This window comes from Phyllobates terribilis, unplaced genomic scaffold (assembly GCF_046119375.1).
Source record: "Phyllobates terribilis strain yellow unplaced genomic scaffold, ASM4611937v1 Scaffold_8__6_contigs__length_399053987, whole genome shotgun sequence".
NCBI lineage: Eukaryota > Metazoa > Chordata > Amphibia > Anura > Dendrobatidae > Phyllobates > Phyllobates terribilis.
This window is the reverse complement of record NW_027362768.1, coordinates 54,462,101-54,483,703: the sequence shown is the minus strand read 5'-3', so window position 1 is coordinate 54,483,703 and position 21,603 is coordinate 54,462,101. Positions and strand designations below refer to the sequence as shown.

Below are 21,603 nucleotides of genomic sequence, written 5' to 3'. Positions count from 1 at the left end.
TGGGCTTCAAGACCACACTGCCAGGAAGAAGCCATTACTCCAAAAAAACATAAAAAAGACAGATTAATGTAAATGCACACAGGAACAACTAGATTTAATGTTTGGAGACATATTCTGTCGTCTGATACTAAAATTGAACTTTTTGGGCATAATGACCATTGCTACGTTTGGAGCAAAAAGGGAGAAGCTTGGAAGCCTGAGAGCACCATCCCAACTGTAAAACACGGGGGTGGCAGCATCATGTTGTGAGGTTGTTTTGCTAGAGGAGCTATTGCTCCAAAAAAACATAAAAAAGCCAGATTAATGTAAATGCACACAGGAACAAATACATTTAATGTTTGGAGACATATTCTGTGGTCTGATGAAACTAAAATTGAACTTTTTTGGCATAATGACCATCCTACGTTTGGAGGAAAAAGGGAGAAGCTTGGAAGCCTAAGAACACCATCCCAACTGTAAAACACGGGAGTGGCAGCATCATGTTGTGGGGTTGTTTTGCTGCAGGAGGGACTGGTGCACTTCACAAAATAGATGACATCATGAGAAAAGAAGATTATGTGGCAATACTGAAGCAACATCTCAAGACATCAGCAAGGAAGTAAAAGCTTGGGCGGAAATGGGTCTTCCAAATGGACAATAACCCGATGCATACTGCCAAAATGGTAACAAAGTTGCTTAACGATAACAAAGTCAATGTTTTGGAGTGGCCATCACAAAGCCCTGATCTCAATCCTATTGAAAATTTATGGGCAAAGCTGAAAAGGCAGGTGCGAGCAAGGCAACCTACAAACCTGGATCAGTTACACCAGTTTTGTCAGGAGGAGTGGGCCCAAATTCCGACCAAGTATTGTGAGAAGCTTGTGGAAGGATATCCCAAACATTTGACCCAAGTCATTCAGTTTAAGGGCAATGGTAACAAATACTAATGAAATGTATGTAAACTTTTGACTTTGTAGTAAGTAATAAAAATGCCTTAAAACATTCTCTCTCTCTCATTATTCTGGCATTTGGCAACTATTAAAAATGATGGTAATCCTAATTGACCTAAAACGGGAAAGGTTTATTCTGATTTCATGTTAGATATTGAGAAAGACATGAATATGTGTCTTTTTATATAGTGTATGTAAACTTCTGGTTTCAACTGTGTATAGTGTAATAGCATAAGGCTGTGTGCCCACGTAGCATTTTTCAAGCGTTTTTGATGCGGAATTTCCGCAGCGTAAACGCTTGAAAAACGCTTGGTAACACGCACCCCATGGTCCCCAATGGGATTCCGCAAGTTCTATGCACATGCTGCGGATTTTTCCGCAGCGTTTATGCTGCGTTCAAAAATCCGCAGCATGTCATTTAATTTTGCGTTTCCGCAAGCAGAATTGCCTTTGTTCAATGCATAAAAAACGCAAGGCAATTCCGCATGTGGAAAACGCGTGATAAACGCGCGAAAAACGCGCGATAAACGCGTGCGGAATTCCGCATGCGTTTTTCCGGGAGAGGACTTGCATTTATGCAGCAGAAATTTTCTGCTTCATAAATGCAACGTGGGCACATAGCCTAAGATTTTTTGTATGCTAAGCTATAGCAAACGCTTAAAAAGATATTGACTTTTTGCACAAAAACATATGCCAAAATCATTAATACATACAGTATTTGGCTCATAAAAAAATAAAATGTTAGGGACGTAAACTCACGCATTCAGCTTCACTGTCCAGTGCACTTTGGTGAGCAATGATATAGCTTATTAGGTGTGTCTTCATTCATTTTTGATCAGTAGAAAAATCCTCCTCTGATACATTGATAGTATTAGGAGTCAAAATTACCTGTGTTTTTGTCGCATTTATTCCGTACACTTTTTTCACAAAAACGAAATCATTTCCTAGTCCCAGCAAAGTGAATAAGATTCTTGTAATCTCATGCACACGTTGCTTGTTGTTTCCTTGCAGATTTGATGCAGTTTCACATCTGCAGCATGTCAATTCTTTCAGTGTTTTGCAGCATTTTTCACCAATTCTAATGAGTGCAAAAAAACTGCATTAAAGCACAAAAAATGCATGCAAAAATGCATGTTTTTTATGCAGCATTTTTCCTGCCAAGAGAACCTTTTTTTGATGCAGAAATGTCTGAAACAAATACTTGAAGTGTGCACATATCCTAACAGGAATGAAAAATCCATTGGTCAGATGATGAAGAATTTGATCACAGAAATGTTTCACATTTTTGATGATTCGGGGGAGTTATAGTGGTCTCTTACCATTCCTTTTATATTTGTGATGGAAGAAAAGAGAAAGATCTCCAGAAAAGCCTTCATTATTAATAGCAATGCATCAACTGCAGCCAAAATATTTCTGTGTTTAATTGCAACAAATCCTAGTATTTTTAATGTGGTGTTTAAAAGGGAGCGAGGGCCAGGGGGTAGATCGTGGAAATTAGATCCAATGATTGCAGATTAGAACATGCTTTCCACAGTTAAATATTCATAATCACCATTTTTTCATGTGTTTATTTTATTATCTTTGGTTGACCCAATTCTAGTTTGTGTGAAACAATCGTTTTATACTTTAAATTATTTGTGAATTTGGTTTCTACCTTTTTGCATGTAATTATGAGCCAGTAATGCTTACTACTAGTGTTGAGTGAGTATGTTCTATTAACCCTTTCGGCGAGTATGCTCGGGCCGAGCTCCAAGTATTTACAGATGCTCGGTGATATGGTTGAATCGCTCCCGTGTGCATGATTTGTGACTGTTTGACAGTTTTATTACATCTGAGGAATGTCTATTTCTTACACATTCCTCACATGTAATAAAGCTGTCAAACAGTTGCAAATCGTGCACACGGGAGTGATTCAACCATATCACCGAGCAGCTGTAAATACTCGGAGCTCGGCCCGAGCATACTCGGACAGAACATACTCGCTCAACCCTATTTACTACATGATTTCGATACACATTAGTGTACAAACTGCTATATATCTATAAGTACAAGTGTGTTTGTTGTATCGCAGGAGAAGAGTGCCGCTCATACCGTTAAATCTAGAAATAGCACTGAAGCTCCAGGACCAGGGAACCAACAACGAATAAAGTAAGAAATGAACTACATTAAATGTTGTGGTTTTGGAGCATTTTTCATGTTGCTCCCTTTTAGGGCTCGTGCACCATGCTGTGATTGAGATTTTCCGAAGCAATCCACATATATTTTATATTTATTTTATACATAAGCTCTATAATAATTTCAGCAGATATTAATATGACCTTACCACTTGTCTCCAGAGGTTTTACTGCTCTGTGCTTGATTTTATTGAACGGATGAACACATCAAGCACAGACTCACATATTTTTTGCCTTGTACAGTGTATATAATGTTACCAGCCCAAATCTTCTTACTTGCTTCAATTTGAAATAAAGAATTGAATTTTATTAATATATTACAGTTAATAAAATTACATCTTTTTCTTTTTTAGCATACACATCTCTGAAAGTCAGCAGGAATTTTTCAGAATGCTGGATGAAAAAATCGAAAAGGTAAATTTAAGCAAACAAAATGATCTAATATTGAACGATGGGATTTTAATATTGAGAGGTAAATGGTGCTCTGCAAAGTATACTACCTTGTACCGTATGTGAAAAAATGGATAGAATGCATCCAATAGTAATTATTGATAAGATATAAGTGTATCATGAGTTCAATGACCTACAGGCAGTGTCTATAGAGAAATGTTCTGGCTACCCATCTGTGCTCTGTGTAGTTGTTATCCACCTGACTCTGTCTATTGAAAAAAAATATATATATATATTTGCCTCCATAAAACTTTTCTTTACAAAATTAATGCTTTTATGCTCTTTGGCCAGTTTCATGCATCCTTTTTCTCTTTCATACCTGAATAATGGTTTGGTTTTTTTTCAGTGTGCTGAACCCATGTTTGATTTGTTTTTTTTATGTTTGAAAGGGTTTTTTTACAACCGTTTTTTTTCATCAGGTTTACACTTGTGAAAAAGAATCTCTTAGCTTTTTCTGCACATTAAAGGTGATTTCCAGTACTTTTATATTGATGGCTTAGCCTAAGGATAGGTCACTATACAGTTGATAGAGCTATTCTGTTCCACTCCGTAAATGATCACGTCCAGCCAGCACCAAGAACAGCTGATTGGCGGGAGTGCTGGGTGTCGCATCCCCACCAACCTAATATTGATGACCTATCAATATAAAAGTATTGGACAACGCCTTTTAAGCAGTAAAATACAGGCAGCACATGCATTTTCTTTTCACTTGGCCAGACTTGCATTGGCGAGTTTGATTCTCTGCGTGGACCCAAGTAGGAAATGTCTCTGGTTTTTTTATTGTTTTACAGACAATGTGTCCACACAAAAAAGCAAACATCTGAAAAGGCACATGGATTATAATGGGTCCATGATCTACTTTCTAAAGTAATTATAGTACAAGTAACAAAAATTAATGCTTGAAACTAGCCTTAATTTCATTGTAAATGACTTTAACACAAAAGTGAAATATAAACGTCTGGTCAAGCGCCTCCCAGTATTGATAACTTTTCTCTGATATTAATAGTTCATTTTTATCAAATAACATAATGCAAATTGAAGAAATAAAAGAGAAATCTAAATCAAATCAATATTTGGTGTGACCACCCATCTGCCTTAAAAACAGCAACAATTCTAGGTGCTTGCACAGTTTTTGAAGGATCTCAGGAGGGAGGTTGTTCCAAACATCTTGGAGAAATAGCCACAGATCTTCTGTGAATTTAGACTTCGCAAATCCTACTGACTCTTCATGTAATCCCAGACTCGATGATGAGATCAGGGCTCTCACCTGACTATAATCCTATTTTAATCCTTGACTTTGTGCTAAAAGAATTGGTATAATTTTGAAGCTATGGTACAGTTTGTTCATAGTGAGTTTTTGAGGCATTTTTGGAGCTGAAACTAAGCGGAAGCTCTGTAAATCCTTGACTCAAGATTTTGAAGTTTCCACTCCAAAAACTCAGCAAAAAGATTTAGTGTGTGCATACCCAAAGGTAGTAACACCTAAAATTTAGGTTTTTTTTTTTTACGAGATATTAGACACTAGCACCCACTGATTGGAATATGGATGTAAAGCACTAAAAGATGCAGGCAAACTAAACAACCCCTGTATGATGGTTCGTAAAAATTTGCTGACAATAGGATTCAATAAATAGGTACTGCTGTAGTAACAGTAATACACTGGACTGATTAAGTGAGATGGCTGTACCCTATAAGTATGAGCACAGAATGGAAATGATGAAATAAATTCCACTAGCACAAAAATAAATTGCTGCAATGTAAAATACAATGTATACTCAGATGATACGTCCACAAAATAGAATCAATACACATTGAATCCATATTGGGCGGGACAAAGCCACCAACAGTGTATTACTGCCATTACTGTTGTATGGGTTCCCGGTGTGCAGAAGCAAAGAAGGGGGACCCGGATCGGGTGAGATACGCTGCGCAGCCTGCGCTAAGGCAGCACAGCCGAGCCACTGTATAAACGGTTTGGCAGACTGAGTAGCACACTGGAGCCCGGGCTAATTACTTTTCTTTGCTTTATTAAGCCCCAGGGCTCCAGTCACTCACAGCCGCAGCTACTTACATTATATGGCCGCAGCAGAGGGGGGTCGGCCGTGTCTGACACCAGTGACATCAGATGCTGCTGGCCCACCCTCTGTTTCTAAGCTGCCAAAGCATCCCGGGCCCTTGCAACACATTATATGCAGGAGTTGAGAGCCCAAAAGTGATGATGTGCACGCACCTGCCTGCCCACTCACCCGTCTGACCTCTCATTCCCCCATCCGACCTCCCATTCGCCCACCTGCTGGCCCACCCACCCGCTACTCTTCTTGTGCCTCCCACCCTGCTCGTACAGTGTGAAATTGGAGGCCATCTCTGTCTGCTGCCTGCCATTTTTAATAGGTTATTGTAGCGCCCGGTCAAAAGGTTCTACCTTGTCGTGGTGGCGGCTTAAAAAATCTTTTGGTCAAAACAAAAGCTGCTTTCTATGTATGTGATCTGTTGTTCGATTGGAACTGTTAGTGTGTGATTAATGAGGACATGGTGCAGAAGTGGAGTTTTTCCAAAAGTGGGCGGTGGGACTGTGAAAGGTTTGAGGGGTAAATACGGAGCTGGGGTGATGCCTGCACAGAGTCTCAAGGGGGTCTGAACAATTTCCCAGTATGGGTCCCTGAAATTCCTGGAGACATTTCTTGGGCGGCATACAAAACAATAAAGTCTAGATAGTGTGGCAGCATCCACTTTTTGATGATGAACGTCCTGTGTCAAAAGATGCTCCTGCTGGTGTATACAAGCTGAATTGTGGGGACCCCCAAGGTCCGGTGCACAGTTCATGCATGGAGTAAAGCTCCTTCAATACCTAAGTAACAACGTCAATGGTGAAAACCAGGGTGCTCCTGCCGCAATGTCTCCTAGCTATTTAAACCTTATTGTTGTATTATCATCTAAATACTTTGCATTTTACATTGCAGCAATTTATTCTCAATAGCAAGTGGTCCTCTTTTTGTTATTGGAATCTATTTCTGCCTTTCCACTTTGTGGTCATACTATTGGGGTTCAGCCGTCTAGATTTATTTTTTGTTTATTCACTTTGCATTTTTCTTCATTAATAAAAATAAACTATTAATATTTCTATTGTTAAAATTATTCTCACTTATTTCTCAAGCCTGTCCAATATATATGTATGCACAGTATTGTGTGAAAGTTTTAGACAGATGTGTAAAAAATGCTGCAAAATAAGAATGCTTTCAAAAACAGAAGTGTTAAATTTGTATTTATCAATCAACAAAAGACAAATCAATTTTTGGTGTTACAACCGTTTACCTTCAAAACAACATCAATTCTTCTAGATACACTTGCGCACAGTTTTTGAAGGAACATGGATGGGAGGTTGTCTTAAAAATTTTGGAGAACTAACCACAGATCTTGTGTAGATATAGACTTGTGTAAATCTGTCTGATATGTGGGGGCCATATCATTACTTCCAGGATGTTGCTCTTCATTACCCTGAAGATATTTCCTAATGACATTAGCTACATGTTTAGGGTTAGTGGTCTGCTGCAAAATAAATTTGGAACCAATGAAATGCCCACCTGATGATAGTGCATGATGGATAAGTATCTGCCCATAGTTCTCAGCCTTGAAAGCTTGTGGACCGTAGATGCAGTGGTCAGTCAAGGAAACTTAGCATAGCATATGAGAGACAGATAATGCTTACTTTGAAATCCAAAGATGTCCAGTGACGCAATCAGCTCAGTGGCAGCAACTAGTGAGACACAGCTATACCCAGCTATTGTTCGGAGAAGTCTGGCCAGAAGGGGTCTTCATGAAAGAATTGCAGCCGAAAACTATACCTTTAACCATGAAATAAGGCTAAGTGGCTCATCTATGTACAAAAACATAGAAACTGGGGTGCAGAAAAAATGGCAGTCAGGAGGTGCTCTGGGCTGAATGGAAGTATTTCATTGTAATGTAATAGAAGGTCGGAGGCATGGAGGGTGGTACAATAATGAGTGTCTGCAAGCAAAAGTGAATCATGATGGAAGTTCCTTTCAGGATTGTGGCTGCATTTCTGCAAATGGAGTTGGGAATTTGGTCAAGATAATGGTGTCATAATTGCAGAGAAATTCAAAAAAGATATTTATCCATCATGCTGCATCTTTAGGGAGACGTTTTGCTCTAAATTTATTTGACAGCAGAACAATTACCCCAAACATACAGTCATTATGGACTATCTTCAGGGTAAAAAGAAAAAGGAGTCCTGGAAGTGATGATATGGCCCCACGCAGCCCTGATCTAAATATCATCGAGTCTGTGAAGAGACAGAAGGATTTTCAAAAACTACATATGTGGCACCCCAGGGGTCTGGTTTCCACAGTAACAGCAATGTTATGTCTGAGAGCAGGTGGGAGGTCTCTTGGTCAGGAATCCTATGCATGCCACACCTCCTGCCCAGTCCTGGAAGGGGAAGGACTTCCCCTATATAAACCTGGGGCTGAGGCAGGGTTAGTGAGTAGAGAAGAAGCAGAGAAGAGAAGCAAATATAGGAAGAAACAACAGGAGCTCTGTGGGAGCAGTGTTACAAGGAGTCAGGGGCTGGCAGCTGCAGAGCTCGCCCTGACTGAGAAGTTATCACCGGACCCGGAGTCCGAGGCTGTGGGGACTAACTCCTATCCAGCAGCAGAAACTGACCGGCAGTCACCGGCCATACGGGTGAGCACCACACGGTACACTCAGGGACGTGGGCTACTTATACCCGCCTCTAGGAAGGTAGCCAGAAGAGTATCGTTAGTTTGGGAGGCCTACAACTCCGCCTGGCCAGGGGGGATCCCATCTGCTCAAGGACTGACCAGGCCCCAATCGCTAGCCAGTACTCCGGGAGGGTCTATCTTTGTCACCAGTAAAGACCCTGAACTACACAGTACCGTCTCCGAGTGATTCCTGCTACCCCCATCATCCACGTCGGCTGCCCTGAGGCCATACCCCTCCCGTTGGGGGTTATACCATCCACGCTGCACCATCCTTCCACCGGCCTCAGCGGTCTGCCCTGCAGCGGCAGCTCCATAGCTGCATTCAACGGGTGGCGTAGTCATCCACCATCTACTGCTAATAGACTGCCACTTAGTCTGACTCCCTGGGCACGGACCGGGTCACCGCCACGAGACTACTACCCCCATCTGATCCGGCTCCGGGTAGGCTCCCGCGTGCGCAACGCAGCGCGACACAGGCCCAGGGGCGCGTCAACTTTTGGCGTAGTCGGCAGGATTTCGTGCCCGCAACCACCGGGTACTGCGTGCCTGAAAAAGAGACTTTTAAAACTTACCTGTGGTGAAGATTCCCGCCATCCGGCGCCATCTTCGGCCTTCTTCCCGCCATCGGTGAAGATTCCCGCCATCCGGCGCCATCTTCAGCCTTCTTCCCGCCATCCGTGAAGTTTTCCCGCCATCCGGCGCCATCTTCAGCCTTCTTCCCGCCATCCGTGGAGTTTTCCCGCCGTTGGACGCCATCTTGGGGACGCCGCGCGGGAAGAAGAGGGGCGTGGACTCCGAAAACGCGCGAGAACTGAAGCCCCGCCTCACGTCCTGACGTTGCGTAAGGTCCTGGAAGGAGCCCAGCAGACGCCGACGTCACAGGAGCGCGACGGAAGGTCCTCAACCCTGACGATCCACTGCGGAGCCGCGGCCTACGGAAGAGGATCATCGCAAGGTAGGCCACGGTCCACTAGGGGGGAGAAGGATGTCGGATACGGAGGACAGCTTCACCGCTCCAACCCCCGCCAGCGCCACCGCTGTTGCGGTCATGCCTTTCACCATGCCCTATATCCCGGGGGCAGCCTGGCTACCCCAGTACTCAGGGGAGTCACATACCCTGCAGGACTTTAGAGAAAAACTGGATAGCCTCTTCCAGGTGTACCCCCTCACAGAAGAGCAAAAAGTAAGCATCCTGGTGGCCCAATTAACCGGGGCAGCCCAAAGGGAGGTAAAGTCCTGGCCACCTGGGGGGAGGACTGTCGCAGGGATACTAACCCGGCTGAGGGACACCTTTGATACCCGCACCTCAGCCGAGATCAAGCTTAGATTCTACGGGTGCAAACAGCGGGCACATGAGAGTATAAGGGACTATGCCCTGAACCTACAAGAGTCCCTGAGAGCCATTAAGCAGACCGACCCTGACGGCGTGGGAGACGAGGACAGGCTGTTAACTGAACAATTTATAGAGGGTTTATATTGCAATGCCCACCGAACCCAGTTGCGGGCAATGGCCTTACAGGACCCTCATCTGGGATTTGCACAGTTCAAGGACAGAGCCATCCGGGTGCTCCGAGAACCGGCACCAGGTGGCGTTGTGACCCACAGACGCCCCACTACCACCTACCACCAGGAGGCGGCGCCCTTGTCGGCAGTGCCTGTGGGAGCTGATGCGCAGGCTTTGAACAATGACTCGGCTCCAGACCTGCACCATCAGGTCCAAGAGCTAGCTAAAAGCGTTGCTGCGCTAACCCGAACTGTGCAGTCTTTACAGGTTTCCACTCCAGGGAAGATCCAGCTGGCATCCGGACCGGAGGACATCCCGTGGCGTCGACCAAGGAGGACCCCACCGGCCAGAGGAAGACCCAGCGACCGATACAACGAGGACGGACGACCCATCTGCCGCCGCTGCAATCAACCCGGACATATGGCAAGGTACTGTCCTTTAAACTGGCACAACCTGGGTTAGAGGGCCAACCCCCAGGAAAAAGATCACCAGGCCCATCGAACTGGCGCAACAAATATGTGGGAGGACGTCCAGTCTTACCCGTGGTACTGGATGGCATTCCTATGAGTGCCCTACTGGACACCGGGTCACAGGTCACCACCATCCCGTACGTGCTCTTCAAGCAGTACTGGAATGACTCGGATATCACCCGCTACCCTGACGACGACTTGAGTATCATCGCCAGCAATGGTCAGCCCGTGCCACAGATTGGATTTAAAGAGGTGACCATTAAAATCGGTAGAGTCGAATTGGCAGCACAGGGACTGATCATTGTAGACATTGACAAACACGAGAGTCACCCAAAGATAACTCTAGGAACTAATGTAATTGAAAATTGTCTTGCAGAGGTGATTTTCCTTTTACAGCAGGTTGCCAAGAACGCCAGCTCCGGCGAGCAGCGAGTGCTCCAAAAAGAGATCCGGGCACTGATGCGACGGCAACAGGTGGAACTCTCCGGCGGTGAAATTGGTAGCGTGAGAATGTGTGACCCTTTCCCTATTGCCATGCCCCCAAAAAGTGAAATGATGATTTGGTGCCGGGCAGCTATTGGTCTGAGAGGTAGAGATTACCAGGCAATGGTAGAACCAGTTTACTCAGACAGTAGGCCCACCATCTTGACAGCACGGGGGGTGGTTAATGTACGCCATGGGAGGGTGCCCGTTCGCATAATCAATATCGGGAAGAGGGAAGTGTACCTGCCCCGGTATGCCACGCTAGCCAAATTATATACCATTAACCAAAATGCTATACAATCTGTGGAACCCTTGCCTCCATCTCACCCGGAGGAAGGTAACGGCTCTAAGAAAACAATGGAGGACTGGTGTCAGCAACTACATTTGGGTACTGACTCCACTCCCTCACACCAGAAACAGGGAGTCTATCGGGTGGTTCAAGAGTATGAGAGAGTGTTTAGTAAACACCCGTTAGACTTCGGGCGAGTCAAGGGGGTAGAACACCACATCCCCACGGGAGACCATCCTCCCATAAAAGAGAGGTATCGACCCGTACCCCCTGCACACTACCAACACGCCAAGGGGATGCTTAGAGACATGAAGGAGGCTGGGGTGATCAGGGATAGCTGTAGCCCCTGGGCAGCTCCACTAGTCTTAGTCAGAAAGAAAGACAACACCATGAGGATGTGTGTAGATTACCGGAAAATCAACCGTATCACACACAAGGATGCGTACCCCTTACCAAGGATAGAGGAGTCTTTGGCTGCTTTAAGATCTGCTAACTTCTTCTCTACCTTGGATCTCACTAGTGGGTACTGGCAGGTTCCTGTAGCAGAGGCGGACCGGGAGAAGACCGCATTCACCACCCCGATGGGACTTAGCGAGTTTACCTGCATGCCGTTCGGACTCTGCAACGCACCAGGAACCTTCCAACGATTAATGGAGTGCTGTCTGGGCCACAGAAACTTCGAGACGGTCCTGTTGTACCTGGACGATGTCATCGTATATTCTAAGACTTATGAGGACCACCTGAAACACCTGGCGGAAGTGTTCGAAGCCCTGGCAAGCTACGGCCTAAAGGTGAAACCCTCCAAGTGTCACCTCCTGAAACCAAAGGTGCAGTACCTGGGACACGTGGTGAGCGCTGACGGAGTGGCTCCCGATCCTGATAAGATCACCGCAATTAAGGAATGGCCAAGTCCCTCCAGTGTAAAGGAAGTGCGGCAGTTCCTCGGGTTGGTAGGCTACTACCGAAGGTTCATACCCGGTTTCACCAAGAAGGCAGCTCCTATGCAGGACCTCCTGATAGGCCAGTCCCGGAAGGCCAAGAACCAGAAGCCGCCCTTCAAATGGGAGAAGTTAGAAGAAGAGTCCTTCCGCCAGCTGAAGATGGCCCTCACGGGGGATGAAATCCTGGCGTACCCGGATTACAACCAGCCCTTTATCCTCTACACTGACGCAAGTAACATCGGGCTAGGAGCCGTGCTGTCCCAGATCCAGCAGGGGAAAGAACGAGTAATCGCTTACGCCAGCCGAAAACTGCGACCCACCGAGAGAAACCCTGAGAATTACAGCTCATTTAAGCTAGAGTTCCTGGCAGTGGTGTGGGCAGTCACCGAACGCTTTAAGCACTACCTCGCTTCTTCCCGGTTCGTCGTGTACACGGATAACAACCCGTTGACACACCTGGACATGGCAAGACTCGGTGCCCTAGAGCAGAGATGGATGGCCCGCCTGTCCAACTACGAGTTCACCATCAAATACCGGGCAGGACGCTCCAATACCAACGCGGACGCCCTGTCCAGGATGCCAAACCTACCGGACGTAGGAGAAGATCCAGAGGGACTGGAAGAAGTCGAACTCCCCGCGTTTCACCGTCATGGGACTATCCAGTATTCCCATCGGGTAAGGAGTAAGCAAGGCGCTACGCTTAACCCCTTACCTCACTACAACTGGGCGGAAACGCAAGACAGTGACCCTGCCGTCCGGCTGGTGAAGGAGATGCTGACTCGGCCAGAGGCTCGCCTTGACCCAGACGCTCCGGAGGAAGCCAAGCAACTGTGGGCTGAGAAGAGTCGACTGTTCCTTTACAAGGGGAAGTTGTGCCGCAGAATGGTTAACTCCCGGACGCATGAACTAATCTGGCAAGTAGTGGTGCCACGAAGAGACGCAGCCATGGTGATGGAGGCATACCACGACGGGGCTGGACACTTCGGATGGAAGAAGCTGGAGTTCCTGCTGCGCGAGCGGTTCCACTGGGTAGGCATGAGGGGAACCATCGAGAGGTGGTGCAGAGACTGTGGTCCGTGCAACCTAAGAAGGAAGGACCGTGCCAGCCAGAAGACTCCCCTGCAGTCCATCGTCACCCGGCAGCCGTTGGAACTGGTAGCCTTGGATCATGTAAAACTGACCCCAAGCAGAAGTGGCTACGTCTACGCACTAACCATCGTGGATCACTACTCCCGGTTCTTGGTTGTCGTCCCTGTCAAGGACTTAACAGCTCGAACAGCAGCTAGAGCCTTCCAGCAGCATTTCTGCCGTCCACACGGGTACCCGGACCAAGTGTTGACAGACCAGGGACCTGCCTTTGAAGCGGAGGTCTTCCAAGAATTCTGCACTCTGTATGGCTGCCGGAATATAAGGACAACACCCTATCATCCGCAAACTAATGGACTTTGTGAGAAAATGAACCAGGTGGTAATGGATCTTCTGAAAACGTTGCCCCTGGAAGAACGCAGTCTGTGGCCTGAGAAGCTGCCCGATCTGGTGGACCTATACAACCACATCCCGGTAGGTTCCACCAACTGTACCCCGGCTTACCTAATGAGGGCGAGACCTGGTAAGTTACCTGTTGACCTGGAAATGGGAGTCCTGACACCCGAGGACACTTCACCAGAAGCAGACTGGGACACAGAAAGGCAGCAGCAGTACCGGAGAGTACAGGAGAGCGTGGAGCGAAGTCTCTGTCAGGCTAGGGAAAGGCAAGAGAAAACTTACAACCAGTATGCTCCCGCTGTTCCCCTGGTACCCGGAGAGCAAGTCTTGAAGAGAAAAAGACGGCTCCACAAGTTGGACGACCAGTGGGAGAAGGACCCGTACACCGTACTGCCCTCAAGCCACGACAACCCAAAGGTCTGTACCATCAGTAAAGACGGAGGGGAAACCACAACCATTGTATCCCGGGATCACCTGAAGAAGTGTCCCGAACAGCTACGGAACCCTGAAGAGGAACAAGAAGACCCTCGACCCGTAGAGGAAAGGGAAGACATGGTTAGTACTGTGCTCGGAGACTTCCCTCGGTCTTGGACTCAAGTCAATGGCGCAGTTGTGGTACCCGTACTCGCCTTCCTCCAACCAGCATCCCAAGCACTTACGGAGCGACAGGTAGAGCTGGAAGAGCAGCCGGTCCAGGAGGCAGAAGACTCCACACAAGCAGAACAGGAGGATCAACCCTCTGCTTATAGTGAGCCTGCCGTACCCCTAGTGAGCCAAAGAGCCGGTAGACAGCTGCCCAGTTTACCCTTGACAGCTCCTACACCCTGTAGTTCAGGGCTAGATAGTCAGCTCCGTAGGTCCACTAGGGCCACTAGAGGCCAGTTACCCGCACGTTGGAGGATTTGAAATGTATAAATTGTTTTATTTTTGGTTACCTGTTTTTCTTGTTACTTGTAAATAATTATGTGTTTCTAGTTATTTTTAGGAGTCCTTGGTGGATTTACCGGGAATCCTTTGTACATAGTTGGAGCGTAACCCAGGATGGACTAAAGACTGTTAAGGACTCGGGGCAGGACAGACCCCTACCTGGTTACGTCTCCCTGTTTTGGTGAAATGGACACCTTGCTTTTTTCAAAGACTGCACCCGGTTACGGACATGCCGTGACCACCTTTATGTGTTTCTTTATTGTATTGTTATTGTTATATCTTGTTATGTTTTTCTAAAATATGTTTAGTCCCGGAGTACTAAATTTCACTAGGGGGGAATGTGGCACCCCAGGGGTCTGGTTTCCACAGTAACAGCAATGTTATGTCTGAGAGGAGGTGGGAGGTCTCTTGGTCAGGAATCCTATGCATGCCACACCTCCTGCCCAGTCCTGGAAGGGGAAGGACTTCCCCTATATAAACCTGGGGCTGAGGCAGGGTTAGTGAGTAGAGAAGAAGCAGAGAAGAGAAGCAAATATAGGAAGAAACAACAGGAGCTCTGTGGGAGCAGTGTTACAAGGAGTCAGGGGCTGGCAGCTGCAGAGCTCGCCCTGACTGAGAAGTTATCACCGGACCCGGAGTCCGAGGCTGTGGGGACTAACTCCTATCCAGCAGCAGAAACCGACCGGCAGGGGATTGCAGGTCCTCTGGCCCAGAAACCCGAAGGCCCCGAGTCACCGGCCATACGGGTGAGCACCACACGGTACACTCAGGGACGTGGGCTACTTATACCCGCCTCTAGCAAGGTAGCCAGAAGAGTATCGTTAGTTTGGGAGGCCTACAACTCCGCCTGGCCAGGGGGGATCCCATCTGCTCAAGGACTGACCAGGCCCCAATCGCTAGCCAGTACTCCGGGAGGGTCTATCTTTGTCACCAGTAAAGACCCTGAACTACACAGTACCGTCTCCGAGTGATTCCTGCTACCCCCATCATCCACGTCGGCTGCCCTGAGGCCATACCCCTCCCGTTGGGGGTTATACCATCCACGCTGCACCATCCTTCCACCGGCCTCAGCGGTCTGCCCTGCAGCGGCAGCTCCATAGCTGCATTCAACGGGTGGCGTAGTCATCCACCATCTACTGCTAATAGACTGCCACTTAGTCTGACTCCCTGGGCACGGACCGGGTCACCGCCACGAGACTACTACCCCCATCTGATCCGGCTCAGGGTAGGCTCCCGCGTGCGCAACGCAGCGCGACACAGGCCCAGGGGCGCGTCACATACACAGAAGATCTGTGGTTAGATCTCCGAGATGTGTGGAACAACTTCCCTGTTGAGCTCTTTCAAAATCTGTGTGCATGTGTATCTAGAAAAATTGGTACTTTGATGTTTTAAAGACAAATGGTCACACCAAACATTGATATGAATTAGAGTTTTCTTTAATTCATTCACTGTCCATTTTGTTTATTGATAAAAAAAAAACTAAACTATTAATACTTGTATTCTTGAAAGCATTCTTCCTTTGCAGCATTTTGAAATACTGTGTGGGTGTATGTATGTGTGTGTAGTATATATAAATATGTATTTATTTATTATACATATATATATATATATATATATATATATATATATAGTCATGGCTGAAAGTGTTGGCACCCATGAAATTTTAATTGTTCCAGAAAATGAAATATTTCTCCCGGAAAATGAAATATTTCTCCCAGAAAATTATTGCAATTACACGTTTTATTACACACAAGGTTATTTCCTTTGTGTATATTGGAGCAACACAAAAAAACTGAGAAAAATAGGCAAATTGGACTTGATTTCACACAAAACCATGAAAATGAGCTGGACAAAATGGTTGCCACTTTTACAAAATTGTAGGTAAACAACTTTGTTTCAAGCATGTGATGCTTGTTCAACCTGTGGCAAGTAACAGGTGTGGGCAATATGAAAATCACACCTGAAACCAGATAAAAAGGGGAGAAGTTGACTCAATCTTTGCATTGTGTGCATGTGTGTGCCACACTAAGCATGGAGAACAGAAAGAGGAGAAGAGAACTGTCTGAGGACTTGAGAACCAAAATTGTTGAAAAATATCAACAATCTCAAGGTTACAAATCAATCTTCAGAGATCTTGATGTTCCTTTATCCACAGTGCACAACATAATCAAGAGGTTTACAACTGTAGATAATCTCACTGGACGTGGATGACAGAGAAAAATTGATGAAAAATTGCTATGCAGGAAAGTCCAGATGGTGGATAAGCAGCCCCAATCAAGTTCCAAATAAATTCAAGCTGTCCTGCTGGCTCAGGGTGCATCAGTGTCAGCACGAACTATCTGTCGACATTTGAATGAAATGAAATGCTATGGCAAGAAACCCAGAAGGACACCACTGCTGACACAGACACATAAAATGGATAGACTGCAGTTTGCCAAAATGTACGTGTGTAAGCCAAGATACTTCTGGGAAAGTGTCTTATGGATAGATGAGACCAAAATAGAGCTTTGTGGTAAAGCATATCATTCTACTGTTTACCAAAAACAGAAAACAGAGAAAATAACACAGTACCTACAATTAAATATGGTGGCGGTTCAAAGATGTTTTGGGGTTGTTTTGCTGCCCCTGGCACTGGGTGCCTTGACGGTGTGCAAGGCATCATAAAATTTGAAGATTACCTAAGGATTTTGGGTTGCAATGTAGTGCCCAGTGTCAGAGAGCTGGGTTTGCGTCCTAGGTCATGTAAGCAGGGCAAAAACCCCAAACATACTTCAAGAAGCACCCAGAAATGGATGGAAATGGAGAGTTCTGAAGTGGACAGCAATGAGTCCGGATCTATATCCCATTGAATACCTGTGGAAAGCTGTTAAAATTGCTGTTGGGAGAAGGCACCCTTCAAATATGAAAGACCTGGAGCAGTTTGCAAAAGAAGAGAGGTCCAAAATTCCAGTTGAGAGGTGTAAGAAGCTTATTGATGGTTATAGGAAGTGACTGCAGTTATTTATTCCAAAGGGTGTGCAAGCAAATATTAAGTTGAGAGTGCCAGCAATTTTGTCCAGCCCTCTTTTTTGTAAAATTATGTCCAATTTGCCTTTTTTACAGTTTTTTTTTTGTTGCTCCAATACACACAAAGGAAATAAACATATGTATAACAAGCATGTGTAATTGCAATAATTTTCTGGGAAAAATACTTCATTTTCTTGAACAATTTTAAGGGTGCCAACACTTTCGGCCATGACTCTGTGTGTGTGTGTGTGTGTATGTGTGTGTGTGTGTATATATATATATGTATATACATAACATATATATATATATATATATATATATATATATATATATATATACAGTACAGACCAAAAGTTTGGACACACCTTCTCATTTAAAGATTTTTCTGTATTTTCATGGCTATGAAAATTGTACATTCACACTGAAGGCATCAAAACTATGAATTAACACATGTGGAATTATATACTTTACTAAAAAGTGTGAAACAACTGAAAATATGTCTTATATTCTAGGTTCTTCAAAGTAGTCACCTTTTGCTTTGATTACTGCTTTGCACACTCTTGGCATTCTCTTGATGAGCTTCAAGAGGTAGTCAATGGAAATGGTCTTCCAACAATCTTGAAGGAGTTCCCAGAGATGCTTAGCACTTGTTGGCCCTTTTGCCTTCACTTTGCCGTCTAGTTCACCCCAAACCATCTCGATTGGGTTCAGGTCTGGTGACTGTGGAGGTCAGGTCATCTGGCGTAGCACCCCATCACTCTCCTTCTTGGTCAAATAGCCCTTACACAGCCTGGAGGTGTGTTTGGGGTCATTGTCCTGTTGAAAAATAAATGATGGTCCAACTAAACGCAAACCGGATGGAATAGCATGCCGCTGCAAGATGCTGTGGTAGCCATGCTGGTTCAGTATGCCTTCAATTTTGAATAAATCCCCAACAGTGTCACCAGCACCCCCACACCATCACACCTCCTCCTCCATTCTTCACGGTGGGAACCAGGCATGTAGAGTCCATCCGTTCACCTTTTCTGCGTCGCACAAAGACACGGTGGTTGGAACCAAAGATCTCAAATTTGGACTCATCAGACCAAAGCACAGATTTCCACTGGTCTAATGTCCATTCCTTGTGTTCTTTAGCCCAAACAAGTCTCTTCTGCTTGTTGCCTGTCCTTAGCAGTGGTTTCCTAGCAGCTATTTTACCATGAAGGCCTGCTGCACAAAGACTCTTCTTAACAGTTGTTGTAGAGATGTGTCTGCTGCTAGAACTCTGTGTGGCATTGACCTGGTCTCTAATCTGAGCTGCTGTTAACCTGCAATTTCTGAGGCTGGTGACTCGGATAAACTTATCCTCAGAAGCAGAGGTGACTCTTGGTCTTCCTTTCCTGGGGCGGTCCTCATGTGAGCCAGTTTCTTTGTAGCGCTTGATGGTTTTTGCAACTGCACTTGGGGACACTTTCAAAGTTTGCCCAATTTTTTGGACTGACTGACCTTCATTTCTTAAAGTAATGATGGCCACTCGTTTTTCTTTATATAGCTGCTTTCTTCTTGCCATAATACAAATTCTAACAGTCTATTCAGTAGGACTATCAGCTGTGTATCCACCTGACTTCTGCACAACACAACTGATGGTCCCAACCCCATTTATATGGCAAGAAATCCCACTTATTAAACCTGACAGGGCACACCTGTGAAGTGAACACCATTTCCGGTGACTACCTCTTGAAGCTCATCAAGAGAATGCCAAGAGTGTGCAAAGCAGTCATCAAAGCAAAAGGTGGCTACTTTGAAGAACCTAGAATATAAGACATATTTTCAGTTGTTTCACACTTTTTTGTTAAGTATATAATTCCACATGTGTTAATTCATAGTTTTGATGCCTTCAGAGTGAATGTACAATTTTCAAAGTCATGAAAATACAGAAAAATCTTTAAATGGTGTGTCCAAACTTTTGGTCTGTACTGTATATATTATGTGCGTATATATATATATATATACATACATGTATTCTATATATATATATTGTAAATGGAGAAGCAGGAGGTAAGGTCCTGGATGGCAGATATGTGTCACCGAGATGGTTGACCTCGGTAATGTAAAGTGTGTACCAGTAGCAGGTTACTAAGAGTTTTAGTTTGACTGAATTTTGGGTCTGGAATTTAGGAGCAACCAAAAGAGTCTTGGTGGAAAAGATTATTTCCATACTCCAGCCCTCGGCTGACAGGCCTAATAACAGCAGCTGGGTTAGCTCAGCAGTGTGGAGTTTGAGCTGGAGCAGAACAGAGGTGTGTTTGTCTGGTGAATGTGTTTAATAATACTTGGGCTAATCCTGCTTGGAATACTAAGATTGGTGAGGCTATTGCATTTACTTTGTTCATTGTACCAGAAGAAAGGACTAATTTTATGCATTTGTACTGAAGGAAGGATCTTTTCTTTTTGGAGCTATGAAGCTATTAAGATAATAAATCTTATTCTGTTTTGATATTAAAACCCTTTGCACATGTGTATCTAAGCGGCTACCAAAGCCATCTTCAGCTGTGTTACAACTTTTTGAACAGTGCAAAAACCTCCATATTTCTTTTAAATTTTAGTTTAAAATTAAACACAATACCGAGGTTATGTAAGATCTGGAGGATGCCTTAGACTTAGAAAATTCACGACATAATAGAATATAATGTATGTAGTCTAATTTCCAGCTGTTAAAGGGATGTAGATCTTTAATATGGTAAGTGCAAATTGTATCTCATAGTAACACGTTTGTAAACTTCTTGTTGTTTTCAAGGGTCGAGATTATTGCTCAGAAGAGGAGGACATTACATGAATATCATATGCAGCAGAAAGTGTGTAAATATCTTTTATGACGTACAACCCACTGGATATTTTCTACCAAACAAGCTATGGCAAGGAGATCTAAATCATATGGAAGAAGAATGCAATTCACAATGATCTATTGACCTATAGTTCTGATGATGAAGACTACAATTCTGTAACTAGCAAATGCTTTTATTTCTCATATACAAGGCTTCTTGACATCTGAAAAAGCTGATATTCTGTAGCAGGAGATTCTTATCCTTCCAGATTGTTATTTCGACACTTTTCGGCCAGAAAACAGTAAGAGGGCACTGCACTGCTTGAGAGGTGGCAAAAGTGATGTTATTCCACACGTGGTAGCAGTTTTGGGGATTACCTGCCTGTTCTCTCTTCTCCAAATAAAATTTGGTGACTTTGTTGCACATAAGTGTTCATATCCATTTTAATATTTTCCCCATTTTTATATATAAATATTTTTATTTTACTAAAATAAACATTTGTGTATTATGTTTGTTGTGCATTTTCATTTTTGCTGTGTACTGAAAGACTTGTTCTTGAATGTTGCATATTTATAAATCACTGCCAATTAGCTGCAGTTTTGTTATAAAATGGTGACAGCCTGACAGACCGGGGATCTCCATACATACTGTCCTCTTCACCATACTCAACTATCAAAGTCCTGAGCTAGAGGCTTGATGTCCTAAACCTAGGCTTCCTCTCTTGTTGAAGCAAAAAATGGAAACCTAAATAATAAAATGCAATATAATCATGTATAATACTGGATCTCCATGCGATATTACCTGTGTTGGTTTTCGGTTATCTTTATACTGAACCTTTCCCCATCTTACCAATGATTGTGCACTGAAAATTTTGCATTAGAAATCAATTGCCAATGTTTAGTAGCCTCCAGACTGCTAATGCCGAAGAAAACAGTCTCAGGTGATCTTGACATCACTTAGAACCTATTTCATATCTGGAATGGCTACATCTGCACGTTAGGCCATGCATGGTTATATCAAGTCATGTTCTAATATGAAATGTCCAAAGGAGGACCTCATTGTCTCATACCATGGACCTGATATAACGTATGTATGGAGGCAATAATGTTCAATAGGCATTTATGACTTCCCTTCCTGCTGATGCCATAAAAACACAATGGAGAAACCCAGGGGAGGATGAAGCATTTGGGGGTGTTCACAGCTGTAATCCACTGTGTATATTAAATCAATAGATGATTTTTCAGAACTTTATGAAATCTAATCGGCTCTTTGACAAAAAAAAAATATTTTATATAATCCTGATCTGGTCTCTAACTACAACCTTGTGAATTTGCTTGAATTCACACATCCTTGTTTGTAGCTGACAGCCCAAAGATGCAACATGGACAGTATCAGTGTCCTG

At 44.5% G+C, this 21,603-nt stretch overlaps 1 protein-coding gene across 2 annotated transcripts in view; it reads left to right on the top strand.

The window, feature by feature from the left end:
- CUNH1orf21 (chromosome unknown C1orf21 homolog) overlaps nucleotides 1–20,709 on the top strand; it is a 201,474-nt gene extending 180,765 nt beyond the window's left edge. For both annotated transcript variants that reach the window (XM_073642971.1, XM_073642972.1), the window contains exons 4-6: nucleotides 3,001–3,077; nucleotides 3,457–3,517; nucleotides 20,174–20,709. In XM_073642971.1, the coding sequence (XP_073499072.1) occupies nucleotides 3,001–3,077; nucleotides 3,457–3,517; nucleotides 20,174–20,212 (177 nt within the window). In that variant the 3' untranslated portion in view covers nucleotides 20,213–20,709. The remainder of the gene's footprint in view (nucleotides 1–3,000; nucleotides 3,078–3,456; nucleotides 3,518–20,173) is intronic.
- The last annotated feature ends 894 nt before the right edge of the window (nucleotides 20,710–21,603 follow it).